This window comes from Caloenas nicobarica, chromosome 4 (genome assembly GCF_036013445.1).
Source record: "Caloenas nicobarica isolate bCalNic1 chromosome 4, bCalNic1.hap1, whole genome shotgun sequence".
In the NCBI taxonomy this organism is placed as follows: domain Eukaryota; kingdom Metazoa; phylum Chordata; class Aves; order Columbiformes; family Columbidae; genus Caloenas; species Caloenas nicobarica.
The window spans coordinates 53,900,040-53,916,552 of NC_088248.1; the positions used below are offsets into that span (position 1 = coordinate 53,900,040).

Below are 16,513 nucleotides of genomic sequence, written 5' to 3' on the forward strand. Positions count from 1 at the left end.
TTCCAATAATAACAAAGCATAAAGTTATTTTCTTTTCTACATGCATGTCTCCCATGCAAATTGGAATAGTTCTATTCACTGACAGTTTAACATCAAAAAGGTATTCTATGTGTACTTTCCAAATGATGTACTCTTCAACTTCTTATTATATAGAGAGAGAAGAAAAATAGTTCTCTTTTTTTGTTTATTTACAACCCAAGTAATTTGCAGCAGAGCTCAAAACTTTACTGTAAGCAAGGAGCAATTATTACTGTATTTACATTGCACTCTTAAAGATTACAAATACTTAAACAGAAATATTTCTTGAAACTGCATACCTCCTTCAGAAACCAATGACCCTGCTAATATGCAGTATGCCTGTGTGAAAAAAAAAAAGTCTCGATTATTATGTAAGATGCATGTTTGCACAGGTCTCTTGACCATAGACTATCCAAATGCAGCATTCCAGAACCCCATTACCCACTGTGCTGTGTAGCTGTCCCTGAACAGAAGGCAACCAACAATGTTTGAATTATGCAATATAGTGGAAAATAAGAAAGGAAGACCTCTTGGGAGGTGTGAAGATGCAGGGTTTAAAGAACAGCTTCCTTTACTCTAAGATCAGCTATGGTTTAAGATGATTTTTTCTTAAAACACATTCTCACTAAGGAAAGTTTGAGTTAATTGCGTTGGGATTCAAACTGACTCAGGAAGCGGATTTCAGACTGTACCATTACTTCCTAGTCGCTGGTGTTAGATACAATATCAAACAAGATTAGCTTACCCAGAGGAGAGATTCTATAGGATGAGGGTGGAGTAAACCCATGATCCCATGATACCAAGAAAGTCCTGCACCCATCATGAAAATGCCCACCCCACTGATCAGGGAGGCAATATAGCGCATGTTTGTGAAACCATACCTAGATGAAAACAAAGGAAGTGATTTAGGAAAACAAGGTTCTGTATGTCTGCAAACATAACTATACGTTTTTTCCATTAGTTTTTATATGTCTTAAATTATCATCCTATGACCAGGCATCTATTTAAGACAAAGCTGCTAAATTCAGCCTAATCCAAGGGGGAAAAAAAACCCAAACAAACAAACAAAACTACCTGGAAAAGGATATCTAGTACACACAAGGACATTAAGCACAGATATTTTTCTAATTCTTTTTTAAGCAAGCTATTTAAATAGCTGCATTATCTCTTTTGTAGAGACTGAGGATTTTACCACTGTAAAAAAAGAAATTCACATCACTTTTACATTTTACTGAAATGCTACTTCTAAAATAAATTTCCAGCCTGATAGGCAGCTAGTCTACATATTTTATAATGCTAATTTAAAGGGAATAAAATCTGTGACACCTTTAAGTAGTTCAGCTAACTGCATTCAACACTTGCAGTTTTTAAGAGCAGTGAGAAAGGCAAAAGCAATATTAAAAGTGTACATTTATTCCTTTTCTTGTTATTAACTGCTACTACAAACAGTACACTTCTGTAGCAACATTTAAAAATCAATAGTACAAAAGACCGAATTGAGGAAGAAGGGAGAAAAGTGAAAAGGGGAAGAAGATACAACAAATATTTAGATAAATTTAAGATTGAAACATTTTTCAAATTACCTGAAGCTCCTAATGAAGAAAAACTTAACTAATTCTGTAAATTAGACATATTTTGAACTAGTGCTTACAGTATGAATGACTTGCCCAAACATGTGAAGTGTAAAGCAGGTCAACACCAAGAAAATATCATGGAGAGTAGCTTCTAACTTTCATGAAATTTTAAGAACTTACCAGTAATATCCCTCTTACTCATATAAAAACAAAGAGTAGTTTAAGTCAAATATACCTAATTATGATAGAAGTAGCTGCCTTGCAGACAACCACTTTGTTGAAAAAAGAAGAGGACAGTATTTTTTTATTTTAAAAAAACCCACCTTGTCATTCATGTAAGTGTTTAAAAATAAAGTAAATCTATCCATTGGAAGAGGTAGAAGAGCCCAGAATAATTTAAAGAAATAAAGTCAATTAAAATAATACACATCCAAAAGCATACCACAAAAAAAAAATCATTAAATATAACATGTATCAAGTCACTGAAGCTAAAACTCCTGCAATTTGGAAGAAACCTCTTTTCTTATTTTATCTATTATAAAATCAGAAACAATGCATTTCAGAAATGATACAAAACAGTAGATTAAAAAGAACAAGGTGATGCACAAACAAGAACTACTCTTACTGATTATATATAATTACCAAAATCACTATTTACTCAAAAACCTTACGGATGACTAGGGTCAGGTGTCCTTGCAGACTGACTGATGCCCAAAGCTAGCAAAGCCTATTTAGGACAAAAGGAAAAAATCTTTGTTAAAAAATAAACAAACAAATTCAGAAACATTCTGTATCAACTGAACTCGAAAGATAAAGGCAGATGCAATTTGCTGATGTGCACATATGCTTTGCTAATGATGCTTTATTAGAGGTAGAATATAATCCTCAAAGTCTGTCATTTAACTCTACTGCCTCCAAAAAACTGTTAATTATACCTATATATAAAATATAAGGAATTATATAGTGTGTTGTCCTGGTTGCGGCTGGGATAGAGTTAATTTTCTTCCTAGTAGCCAGTATAGCACTGTGTTTTGGATTCAGAATGAGAAGAATGTTGACAGTAGTGTGATGTTTTAGTTGTTGCTGAGCAGTCAAGGACTTTTCAGCTTCTCATGCTGTGCCAGCTGCATAAGAAGCTGGGAGAGGGCACAGCCAGAACAGTTGACCCAAACTGGCCAAAGGGATATTCCATACCATGTGACATCACGATCAGGATGTATTTTGGGGGAAGGAGGAGGTAAGGGAGGACGTTTGGAGTTATGGTGTTTGTCTTCCCAAGTAACCATTAGGCATGATGGAGCCCAGCTGAACAACTGCCTGCCCATGGGAAGCAGTGAAGGAATCCCTTGTTTTGTTTTGCTTCGCTTGCATGCGCAGCTTCTGCTTTACTTATTAAAAGTTACGGGTTGAGATAAAGACAGTTTCTCACTTTTTCTGATTTTCTCCTCCATCCCACAATGTTTCTCCTGTGTTTTCCCCAAAATCACATACTCAAATATTTGAGAAAAACATCTCCACATTTCCAGCAGACCATTTAACTTCCACATTTAAACCAGAACAGCGCATGTAAGTGCTAGATAATATCACTATCAAACTTGGTTCACCTATAAACTGACATGCATGGCCAGATGAAATGCCTCCCCATAAATTTAAGTATTATCAGTTGAGTTACTAGCACACCTGCCTTCGTTTTGCAGCTGGAGCAGCTGAGGCTGCGTAAAACCACTTACAGGAAAACAGGAAACAAAAATGTGATTCTCAGCTTGGTCTTTCTGGTCAGAGAACCATGCTAGGTACAACTGAAGCAAAAAGGTAGCCAAAATTATATTAAAATTATTTTTAAGATGCAAGTCTGCTCTAAGGTTCCACGTATGCGTCAAATTTGGAGGGCTTTTATGAATCACAAGCTATCCAAGGACCCCTCTTGCTTGAGCTGCAGGAGAGTTTCAGTCACGCATCTTTAAGTATTTTTGTTTCCAAAGCCTTGCTATATCAAAAGCTGCAACAAGAACAATTATTTCTACACTAGAAGAAGGGAAGATTTCAAGGCCTCGTAATGTATACCTCAAGCACACCAAACAAAATCACAGCAAAACAACACTAATTTTGTCCTTGCACACTAGTATTACAGGCCCAGCTCAACCTATCAAAGGAAAAGTGCCAGGTACATGGCTACTTGTGTTGTGAGTGGCAGCTAAGGCAGTCTAGGAATAGAAAAGAAACGGAGATACTCAAATTCTCATCATTCTTCTACCAAGAGATGACTAAGCAACAATGTCTGTCATTCTACTACAATACCCGTCAGGAAAAGTATTTCAGGAGGCCTACTTTGTACATCATCTTAGCTTCAAGTCCCACTTATGACCTACGAAGTAGCTGAGTATAGTTCTGATTACTACAACTCCTCTCTTTCAACTCATTTCTACAAAAACTTAAGAATCTACATTTTGACTTGTCTCATTAATACAAACTTTTAAACACTCTTATCTGGACAGGAACTCAATAATACTTCAAGATGACCATATATCATTCTTTTCTGGGAGGGCTGGGGAACAAGGCAGAGAGGAGTGAGTACGTAACCCAAATTACTGAGATTTTTTTCTGACACCACTTCCTAAAGGTAGGGCTGGCCACACTATGCATATGCATTGTGACAAACAAAATTAAGTCTGTCCTGGGACTTATTTCCTAAAGTTTATGTATTTGCCTAACATTATGACCCATTTAACCTTTTTTTGGTGCTCTTGTATCTTGACAGTTATAGGGAAAATAAATTGCAGCTGAAGTATGGAACAATTATAGGAAAAAAACAATAGTTTAGAAAAGGAAAACAGAAGCATTTCAAACCACTTGCTCCAATTAATGTAGATGTATTACCAACAGTATTATATTAGCAGAAATAATAGTCCAAACACCTTTGAAATATATTTTATTTCTAATTACAGGTGACTTTCTAGATTCCTTCTGCATTTAAGGCTTCTAGACTAGGTCAGTTATTTTACTGGTAGCTTACAAACCCTCCTTTAAATTACTAGCATAAATATATATTAAAAAAAGAGCAGTTAGATAAACCTGTAGAAAACACTAGTTGAAACCGCCAGTTTCAGCAAGTAACTTTGCAACAGAGTAACAATATCTTTGCATTGGGACTGAGGAAAAACAGAAAGAGCTCTGGGCTTAGCAATATTTCTAAAGCACTCTGAATTTCTGATAAAATATGCCTTCATCTGCCTACGGCTTGATAAAAACTGTATATAACAATAATATTACTCTGTGAGATTTACTTTTGCCTCTGGGAAGCTAAAAAAAACACATGTATACTACACATACACAGAAAACAATACATCTTCCTCCGACTGCAAGCATGCAGAGCTTGTCATGCTCTGGGCAGGCTTTGTAATCTGAATTACTTAAACGAGAAATTATTTAATAATAAACTAAAACACAAAAACACCCTCTCCTAAATGAATTTGTTTATTTAAAAAACACCTTTGAGACTGTTTTGCCTCAATATTGTTTAAATAGCCATGAGATTAAGTACTAGTTTTTTTCCTCCTAGAATATATCACTATTAATTCTAGGGAGCATGTAAACTGTACAAAATAGTACGAAAGTGATCACAGGTATTGAAGGGGAAAAGCCTTGTAAATACACACCACGGCAGAATCTGAACATCATTTTTTAATACGAGTTGTGGTCAATAAACTCGGAATTTCTAGGCTTCTCTACAATGTCAATGTTATCTATGAGCAAACATTGTAAAGAAAAATGAAGTATTTTGCCATGAGCTCTAGTCCTACTAAATAAAACAGTTTTCATTTCTCTGATGTTTATTATTTAGACAGTACAGACAAACTAAAGAACACTAGTAGACTCAATTATTGCATTCAAGTGTAATACAACTACTGTAAGTATCTGTCTTTATTCCTGAAAAATTATCACAAGTGCTAACCTTAAGCAGCACAGAAGAAACACTCACCTGGTTACATGTGTCTGCCAAAGAATGTATGGCTTCTGAAAACATACTTGCAGAACCCGTGTAAACCCAAGCAAGTAGCTTAAAGAAAAAATTCAACCCATTTCTGAAAACAAAGAGAAGAAATAAGCTAAACAACAACAGAATGTATGGTCTGTAATATTTTCAGCACAACCACAAGTGCTGTATAATCACGCAATACCTGCAAGTGGTGAAACCAAATATCAGTTCATTAGAGACCTGTACAGGCAGATAAGGCACAGATATTTTCTGCACGGCTACTGTTAAAAAGCCCTTCCAGCTAAAACTGGTATGTAAAGATACACAATTTATTTTTCAAAAATCATTAACTTCTAAGCAGTCCTGAGTAAGTTACATTTCCTGAAAACTACCATCACATTCACTACTCAGAGCAAATAATTGCCTACCAGTGGGAGAACACAAGCCTTAACGATTTCCTTTTCCCTCGTCAATCTTTTGCCTCCTACACATCCTCAGCTCATACTGGAGTACAAGGTTCCCCATTTCAGTGTCAGTTTGGGCAATTCCCCGTAGGATATAAACATAAGATGACAGGCAGACAAGGCTGTCCTCAGATTACACTGTAAAAATTATCTACGGAACTTTTCCATTAAGCTGTTCAGCCTGACTTCTCAAGCCTTTTTTAGGTTATGAACTCACTGGAGTAAGTATTGTGTTATGTTGTACAGTGGAGGGTAACTATTAGCACCAAAATCCAGGTCTACATTCTCACTTCAAACATTCATTATCGGTAGCTTAATTGTTACAATCATATTGCAAAGAAAATCAGGCTAGAAGATTATAACATTATCCTCCATCTTTTTTAATATATTTGAGTTTAGCTTATTGGCAATTTTTAAAGTATTCAAATGAAATTACATGTTATAAGTAAGTATTAACATCTTGTAGTTGCATTTTTGAACAACCATATGCCAAGAAATTATATTTAAGTCAGAGGAAGCACAAGTCCAGCCCCTTGCCACACACCAAATTATATAGTTGATTAAATAACATTCATTTCCAAGGTCATCCTTAAAGAATTTCTGTGAGAGTACATCGACTTCTTCAAGCAAGAGGTAGCACTGTTTTCTAGACTAACTTCAATCCAAGGACCTGAATGTGCTTTACTCTTTTTCATTTATTCTCACTACCTCATGAGATGGTGAGGCATCACCATAATTCACAGGTGGGAAGTAAAAAAAAAAAAGCATAAATTAGTGGATAATCCAAGAAGAATGGAAAGCTGTTGTAGCACTAAACCATAATTTAAACTCCCTGTGTTAATTAAAAGTTCTTCCACTATAGTGCATGTTTGGCATAGAAGGAAAATTAAATAAATTACAGTGGGATTCATGATCACCGTCTCTTGACTTTTGTATTGTTCTTCTCAATGTTGTATTAATGGAGTTGACAGCTTATCTGAAGGTACAATTCAGCTGTACAGCCTCCGCCTGGTTCAGGTGACGCAACAGGCTCTCAGCTGATATTTTATTTCACCTCTACAAATTCTAAATGTGTGGCAAGATTTGACATCCTAGTGATCTAAAAAGAAACCACACTAAGATTTTCAAATGTCCAGCCCAGAAAAATCAATCTGTTTATAATGCCCAGTAAGTCGGAGACATGAGATAGAAAGATAAAGATTGCCACATGGGAAATAATTACAAAAACCCTAATGAGTCTGCAGAGCCATCAAGGCTATTTGGTGGCTCCTGTCTGACTAGATGTTCACATTACTATAAGACAACAGATAGAAGTCAGGTTTGGGTAGGAAAAAAAAAAAAGGTAAGGTTTCTACTGCAAGTAAAATATGTATTACTTTAAAAAACAAATTCACCACTGCATTTGAAAATAATAAGCCCTATGAAAGCCTAAATTCTGCTAAAGAAATACTACAAAGATTTTAAACAGCAGAGGAAAAATAATCCAAAACCATCAAATTCTGAGAAGGCAGCTAAAATACTCTGAATCATTTTGAAACAAAGTTATATTTTACATCAGTGACCAACAATTCGTGGAGTATTTTGCCTGCTGTACTGAAATGAACTGACTGATTTAACTACCTCATTCCTATCCGCAGGGACCTGAAAGAATACGAAATCTTAACAGAACTTGAACCAAAGCTAGGTAAAGTCTGAAAAAGCTTTATTGTAATGTTTTGGACATCATGCCAAGACATAACAAAAAAAAAAAAAAGCAAACATGATTCATTAGGTACAATTCTCTTGCTTATTAAACCTACTACTGTACAGCATTTTCTAATAAGCCTCTCTTCTGCATCTAGAAAATAAGCAGTTTCATTTAATATAACTGTTTATAACTGTATTAAAAAGTCCACAGAGGAGGCCAAGAGAACAAGGGGGGAAAAAGTTATACATTTTCCTTTTTGTCAGAAGTCTTGTCAATTTTATTGTAAAGTCTAAATTTAATTGGTAACTTTTAAATGTACTGATACATGAACAGAATAAGCCTCTTTGAAAAAAAAAACCCTACAAATGCAAAAGCAGATCAAAATCAAACATTCAAATTGAAGTTCCTAACTTAACAATTTAAATTACAATTAAAACAAATTCAAATAAATGTATCCTGACTGAACTGTAAAGTTGAAAACATTAAAGGGCATTAATATTTCCATTTATATATTTATCATTCCAAAACTGTTTCACAGATCACCACCTCAAAACATCAAGATATATATGGGGAACAGGTATTACAGGCAATTGAGATAGATAGATAGATAGATAGATAGATAGATAGATAGATAGATAGATAGATAGAGGCAATTGTACCATCATATGATTGCTCACTTTTTATACTCAATTTTACAGCATAAGAGAATGGTCTAGAAGGACATGGTCTGATTTACATGACCATCCCTGTCTACCTACATAAAATATTTAGGCTTTTGAAGAAAGGACAGTAAAAAAAGAAGTCAAAATTTAAAAAAAAAAAAAATCAAACTGAAAATATTCAGATCCATTATAAATCTATAGAAAAAAAAATCTATTTGTGCCTAGATTTGAGAACTAAACACATTTCATCACATCTATTTACAAGGAAGCAGTAACACTACCAACATCCTTCACTGCTATTATTTTTTTTAAATATTATATACCATGAAAACCTTTATTGTTTAAAAGTAAAGCATTAGCTTAACAATGAAATCATTTCAACAATGCCAGACCCTGAAGAAAGTTTTGCTAATAACAGATCAATCCCTTTTTGATAAAACACATTGCCTTCCTGTATTTCTGTAACAGACCTTCAAAGCTTTTCCTTGCACAGAGAATTCCATCAACAACGTAAGAGTGAGCCCGTGCAGCTGCTTTATACCCTCGCACGTGGATCCGCACACTCTGCTTTTACTGAACCACATTTCAACCTTACTGAGGAAGCATGAAGTTTGTGAAAAGCCAACCAATCATTCCAATTGGAGAAGTTAAGACAGATTAGCCTTTCTTGACCCCAAACCAGAAGCCATTAAAAATCATGCTCATGTCAAGAAGCTCGGGCCCACAAACAAAGCAGCACTGATGGTGGTCATGACTTAAATCTCCGAAAAGTCATCAGGTATTTGTGGGCCATAAGAGATCCTTTAACTTCTAAAAAAGCTCCACAAACAGATGACTGAGAATATAACAGGCCCTATAAACTTCTGCCAGCCTGGCTGCCAGGCATTCATTTATAAAAGCGCCTAATCATCCAAAAAGTATTTATGAAGAGTGCGCAATGTTTATTGCAACAGCCTATTTACAAAACAGAGAAGACAAGACTGTTTTCCCTAGATCATTTTAAGAAAGTGAAGGAGGTGGAAGTGACAATACAACACCCCCCCTTTTAAAAATTTTTTAATTTCTTTTTTTCCCCATTAGAAACACCCATACTAGCAATTCTTCTATGTTTTTAACTTATAAAGGCCTAAACAGTTACTAGTAGAATACTCAGTAAAGAAAGAGGGAGGTTTTCAGTCAAACTATGTGTTTTTCTCCCAAGTAAAAAGCATATAGTTTTGTAGGAAAACTCAGAGTTATTTCCTGTCTAAAATGTGTCCTGTGCCAAAAAAAATCCCTATATTTCTATTCTGCTGCCTTATATAGATAATGTCTTAGCAAATAAATACCTTTTATAAAATCAAATTTATTTTTAAAATTCATAGATTTTATTATAAGTAAATTTTACCCATCGTTTCCTGAGAGGAACTTCACCTACTTCTATTTATTTCATGCCAGACAGTCTCTGTGTTTATTTGCTTTAAATCAGGATCATTAGTTTAGTTTTGCTTCATTTTGTTCAGTTAGAGAAGAAAATAGTTGAATAACAGCAGAAAAAGTGAATTATTTTCTGTTGGTTTTATGAAAGATTGTTTAAAGCTTATGAAAAGCTCCTCTCAAGAGGAGCAAGAAAAATGGACAACTTTAAATGCCTGCCTCTCCACGTCCTTCAAAATTTTAGTTTTTACTTTAAAAAACTGTTTAGTCTAATTTCAAAAAATTTGCTGTGCTCTGATCAGAGATATATTCTGTCCCCGGTCTCTATATATTGATGAATGTGTTTACCTAGACTCACTTCCATCAACAATGAATAAACAAATCTATTAATTTCAGTTACAGAGACTGAGGTATCTTTAGGTTGAGTACACAGACTGTTCTCATTTCCAGGATAATAAACTGTTTTATACTTGCATAAACAAAACATTTATTTTTTTTAAACTTACATGCAAATGGCTACCATTACCACCTTCCCTGGTCCCTTGAAAAACATAGCTGCTGCACTGGAGCGTGGCTACATAAAGAAATAAGAGATAATTAAAATAAAATAACTAAATCTTGACCTCATTAAGGACCTACCATACAAATTATTAAATAAAAACTTTGCATTGCCATGTATTGCAAAAGGGAAGCTACAGTCCTTGAAGCCTATTAATTTACTATGGAATGCTCACCCAAACTGCAGTTGAGTCTTAACTTAATAGATGGCTATAAAAAGGACAAACAACCAAAGCCTCCAGAAGGGGCCACTGCACCATAAGGACAGGAGGCAGCTGCGCAGCAGAACAATTAAGAAATCATTCTACCATAGCAGAGCACCTGGGTCTGGCGAATGGGTCTGCTTAAGCAAAGAGGAAGGGCCAGTAGGGCACAGAGCAAGTGTTAATGTTTCTTGTTTTGGTTTGAGCTTGGTTTTTTGTCTTTTTTTTTTCCTTAAGAAACCTACTTCATTTCTTATCAATATATTTACTATAAATGTTTATCAGCTATAGATAAAACCACCAATACAGCTGCAATTTTGTTAATAGGAATGCAACTGACAAAAAAAACCACCACGCACCTTACTGGTGGATTACACTGCCACAGTAGGAACCCTTTTAAACTGGCATCATAACATTTACCACTGCATTACAATCAGAGATAGATCTGGTATATTCCAGTACAAATAGATCTTCCAAGAATGTTCACTTAGTTAAGCTTATGCAGCAGTTTCATTCAAAATGTCAGAGTATATCTCATGGCATTATTCTAGCCAAAAACTTTAAAACATCTCTTACCTTAGTATTTCCAAAGAACTCCTTATATTCTCTCAACAGCCTTTGGTTTCTAAATAGATCTGCAATACAAATTTGTTTTCATGAATACTTACTAGTAAGCAGTAGTTTCAGGAACTGAAGTCTGTTTTTTTATGCAGCAGTCAACTTCTAGGAAGAGCTACATGGTCTATCCTTCTATTATAACCAGAAACACACATTGTTATATACCCATGCAAAATGCCAAATACAATCTTTTATGATCCTATACATCACTGCCATGCCTACCAACAAAGGATGACACACAAAGGAAAAAAACCCAAAACACACTGAACCAAATCCAGGCCATTTTACTGCCCCCCTCCCACCCCTTAACCATGAAGGAGAGTGGGAATGATATTTCAAAGAAGTCTCTTATCGTCAGTATTTTTCCATCCACTGATGATGTTCAGTAACTTCAAAATAAACACTAGTATACTACAGTATCTAGGAGCTGTAGTGCTAGATTCTCCCCACAAAGTTATGTAAAATACACAGTACACAATAATTTAAACAGATTAAAACAGACAGTGGAGTACAAGGTTAGTCTGTAATGAAAGGGAGTTACCACTTCAAGTATATGATGTTTCAGTATGCTATTATGACTGACTAATATTTTTTTAAACTCACTTTTTCAATTATGTCCAATAATTATTCTGCTGGTCCCTAAAAATTTTGAAGCTACTGATTGTACTCTCAGTACAAACATTTAAATGTGCCTTAACAGGTACCTGCAGCTCTAGTCTTTTTACTAGGACAATGTTCCAGTGGTACGACTGTTTCACAAAAAAATGAAAATATCTCTAGTTTTAAGGTGCATAATTGGGATAAATACCTTGAAGCAATATCACCTCTCCTGTGATTTTAACTGACTAGACAGATCAAAATCCATTACGAACTACTGATTTGACTGCACCTGCTATTGATAATACCAGCAAGGATGACAACAGTAATTTTAAGCAAAAAGATGGTTTGAGGGTGTTTCTGCCCTTTCTGAAGCACAAAGGTAAGCTGAATTGTCAATGAAATAACACCCCACCTAGCAGATTTCTAACAACCATACTTTGCTGTATGCATTTGAAGTTATTTGAAAACTCCATACTCACTTTCCCTGTATTTGATCTCTGCTTCTTTACGTCGTTTTCTTTCTCTAGCAAGAGCCTCCGGACTACCCCAAACTTCAAGAGACCTGCACATAATAAAAGCAACTTAACAGTGGTTCTATTTATGCAATTTCTTTCAGTTTGACCACATTACAAATGCCTTTCCTAAAAGCAGAACATCACACTCTTTCTGATAAGAAGCCATGCAGATTACTTTACAGAATAAAAAGCCAGGCAAGAGGGAGCTGAGGACAAGCACTTCATCTTTGGACACATGAAATATACCCTCCAATTTTATATACACCATGTAATTATTACAATAATGAGGATATAAAATGTGTTCAGATAGAATATGGAAAACATTAATGCCCTTTCACGTTGTTAACCTGACTTTTAAAAGTTGTCTCTCTCTCGTGTAATCCATTTTAAATGATCCAAATATTTTCCTTCATAAAAATGTTCTTACTTTGCCTCTACATCCGCTCTCAGGTACACAGTGAAAGTCTCAGTATCATCATGGGGGCTTCGTCGTTTAATTTTCCTCAGCTGGTCTAAATCACTAAGGAAAGTGGACAAACAGTTTAGTGCAAGAAAAAGTTCATATTATTCTAATTTTACTTTTATGTCTGGGGGATCTTCCACAACTTTGATATTATTAATTTGCAGTACCAAAAAAAAAAAAAAAGTGAAGTTGTTTACTTGAGCCAAACAGAACAGATATGCGATAGGAAGCACGAGATCTCTATGATGCTATTGCAAAGTACTGTGTTTCACGCACACAAAAGTCCAAATCATGTCCTCACACTATTAAATACTACACATGGAAGACAAAGTAATAAAACACTGAATAACAGAACAACCAATGAATGATCTGCATGTAATTGATAACGTGCACAAATGCTAAACAAGAGGGTTCATGGCTTAACATCTCCAAGTGGAAATCAGAAGTCATGTAACATGAAAAGTTAAGAAATTTAACCTCAAAACCTACACAGCCAGCACCAGCTGCACAAGGTTGGAGATACCAAACTACTTGGGGGAACAGATAAATTGCTTGTGCTGAGCTACATATTAGGGTATCTCCATTGAGAAGCATCAAGGATTTTTTTAAAAAATTTTAATACAACAGAACATTTCATTTTTAGCCCAACCAATTATCTAGACTTTTTTTTTTTTTAAAAAAACTGCCTTTTGGTCAATCCAGCAAAACTTTATCTGGTTATTTCTCTGCACAACAAGCCAGTTATGATAAAAATATGGCAGAGGACTAAGCATAATTTGCTATTGGATCTTCACCAAAGACCAAGTCTGGTGACATACACTGGATGTAAAAACTAGGGAAGAACACTGACAGCATAAAAAGTTATAAACAAAGGTGCTAAAGCCTTTAGATTTAACATGGGTCACACACATAACATGCATGAAATCTGACAGACACCTCAACTATAGCGATATGCAGTAAGACCTACTGGCAGGCATAGCACATAGTAAAAGGCAGTAAATGTGAATCAACTAACAATAGTTGTTACAATGAACCAGATTATATTTTATTCCAAATTACAGACCTCACGTAACATGAAGTTTCCACGGATCTTTTAGATATGTTCACATCAAATCATCATGACCTCAAAATTCTGAAACAACAGTTATTTGCCGCTCCCCCCAATAACTAGCTCCTCTAGAGGCAGACTCCCCCAACTAGATTCATGGTCACAGAAGTACAAATAAATTACTTTAAAAAGCCACTATGGAAACACGCAAACTAAGCACAAGTTCCTAATCCACTGTAACACTAAGTAAAAAAGAACTAACTTCAGCCACTTATGATTATGTATACCACAAAAGCATTTAGGAGTTGCTGTGTAAAATCCCTCACCAATCACAATTATTTTTGAAGCACATACAAACAGTAATGATTTAAATTTCAACTCAAAGCCATCATACCTGGATTTAAGACAAAACTCATTTATTGCTCTGACTCCGGTGATGAAGTTATTCTGTGTGTATTTTGGTCCATACTCTCTTTTTTTAAGGACTGCTTTCACTTAAAAACAGAAATGAATAAGCAAGTTAAGTCACTCATGGAGACTCCAGCAGAAACTTCAAAAGTTAGTTCAATCTAGTGTCATATCATGACACCTCTAAGTGGAGATATGAAAAACAATGTTTGTTGGTGAGACAGAAAACTTAACAGTGAAGAGAAAGGAATGAGTAAGAGTAGAATGATTTACCTCCAAAAATGCTACTTGCTAAATTGTAGTTCAGGTCTCTCAAACATTTCACACACTTAACTGTCACTGTCAGCTACTTCTCCAACTTTGATGTCAAAGATGGTGTTTGGCTACTAAGATGGCATTAAATACAGCAGTTTGGAAACCCTTGCTTTAGCAACTGAAATGGCACCACAGAGCCCCATTTCTTTGTTTCCAATACTTTACCTATTCCACCTTCTGCAGACGAGATTTTTGACCTTTGCAGACCATACAGAGAACTGAGACAGACGGTATACATTGTTTTTATCAACTATTACTTTCAAATTAGTGCACTTAATATTGGGCATTTACAATAAAAATACACATTCTTTATTTATAATGCTTTGTATGTCCAGAATATATATTATCACATCGGATTTTCATGCACAAGGAAAAGAATACCACATGTATTCAGAAAATGGAAAAATGGAACTTTAAATTTATGCCGCTATTTCCTGCTTGTCAATATGTTCATAACTTCATCTTATTTCCGCATATAAGTCACCATACACTCACTTCCGTTTGTTATGCTTACTGGAAGAAAAGTTACAATTACTGAAGGATACAACAATAAAGAACACAACTGAAAACAAAAAGCTCAAATTCTGCAGGTGAGAAGACTTACAAACACACTTGAATTTCCTGCGTATCACAGGATTGACATGATTTCTATAGTGAGTCCAAAACTTCTCCTTAAGTCACAAGACACTTACAGAAAGATCCTACATTTAAACATGTTGAGAATAGACACTGTAGAACTCTGGTAAAATTTATTTCTGGGTTTTGAAAGCTTAAAAGGCAAAATATATTGCTTAACAACTCAACAATCCACTAACACTACAGATATCAATATTTACCATAATAATCAGATTTCTGTCATCCGGTTTGAACTTAAACAATTTTTTTAAGTACTTGAGTAATCACATTCATCCCACAATGCTCCTGAGCGAAGGTGACAAAAAATTAGGTATTTCTTAAAAACAGTCCATCATTTACCAAGGTTAGAATAGGATGAACATTTTTAAATAAGAAGAATGCTTCCCATCTTTTCTTATTTAAAACAGATATATATCCAAAGGGTATCAACCTTTGATAAATCCACAAGTTATTTTTTACTAACACTTACTAATCCATCTTTCAGAAATATAGGTAAATTTCACTAAAAGAAAATACTATAACCAATTGTAAATTGCAGAATATCTCAGTAGTCCTACCGTTAGTTCAAATAACTGTATAAAGCTGGCGATAAGTGTAGAGAAAAAAATGCTATTTCGAAGAGAAGGACGAAGCCAAATAAAAGATGATATAAATATAACATTTTAAGTAGTACATGATCAGTGATTCTTTAAAAGTTATTGCCTTAGTAACACTTGGATCAGTAAGTTTTTAAGTCACAGCAGCATCTGAAGACTACAATTGCACTTTCTAGATCCGATTGAAATATTCATCATAAACATTCTTGCTTGCACCTCTATAATCTACAACGGCAAAACTCTCTTCTCACTGAAAGATATATCTATTTTTACAATTATTTCACAGTCTAATTTCTCCTATCTTGTACATTCCCTTTGCACACACACACTGACAACAGACCCAAAGAAATTGACATAAAGGATGTAGACAAAAGTGTACAGAAAATATACACAGACACTGATCTCACCTTGTTACTGACAAGTTTTATGATTTTATATTTCTTTAAATTTGGGGAAAGACATGACAGAATTTTGATACAGTTTATAGTCACTTTCACTCCAGACATTTTTTAATGGAGTTTAAAAAGAAATAGCAATTTCTAATTTGATAAAGTTATTTCTATGCACAGAAGGCTAGGAGTGATCAGAAGCACAGGAGTTTTTAATAGCATAGTTCTTACAATAACATAATAGAAACTAGCGGTGTGAAGATGGAGTGAAATCAAGTCATGATAAAAACATGAAAGAAAGTTATGCTCTCACTTTATCCATTTATGTTTTTAAACGATGTAACTAAAGACAAAAGCATGTATCCAC

General features: G+C 34.8%; 1 protein-coding gene across 1 annotated transcript in view; it reads right to left on the reverse strand.

Annotated features, from left to right (window-relative positions):
• Positions 1–16,513, reverse strand: part of SLC30A9 (solute carrier family 30 member 9) — a 43,126-nt gene that overhangs the window by 20,344 nt on the left and 6,269 nt on the right. The window contains exons 4-12 of the mRNA XM_065634941.1: positions 14,197–14,296; positions 12,719–12,811; positions 12,256–12,338; positions 11,135–11,193; positions 10,304–10,371; positions 5,572–5,674; positions 2,264–2,319; positions 764–899; positions 318–357 (exon numbers count right to left, since the gene is read on the reverse strand). Of these exons, the coding sequence (XP_065491013.1) occupies positions 318–357; positions 764–899; positions 2,264–2,319; positions 5,572–5,674; positions 10,304–10,371; positions 11,135–11,193; positions 12,256–12,338; positions 12,719–12,811; positions 14,197–14,296 (738 nt within the window). The remainder of the gene's footprint in view (positions 1–317; positions 358–763; positions 900–2,263; positions 2,320–5,571; positions 5,675–10,303; positions 10,372–11,134; positions 11,194–12,255; positions 12,339–12,718; positions 12,812–14,196; positions 14,297–16,513) is intronic.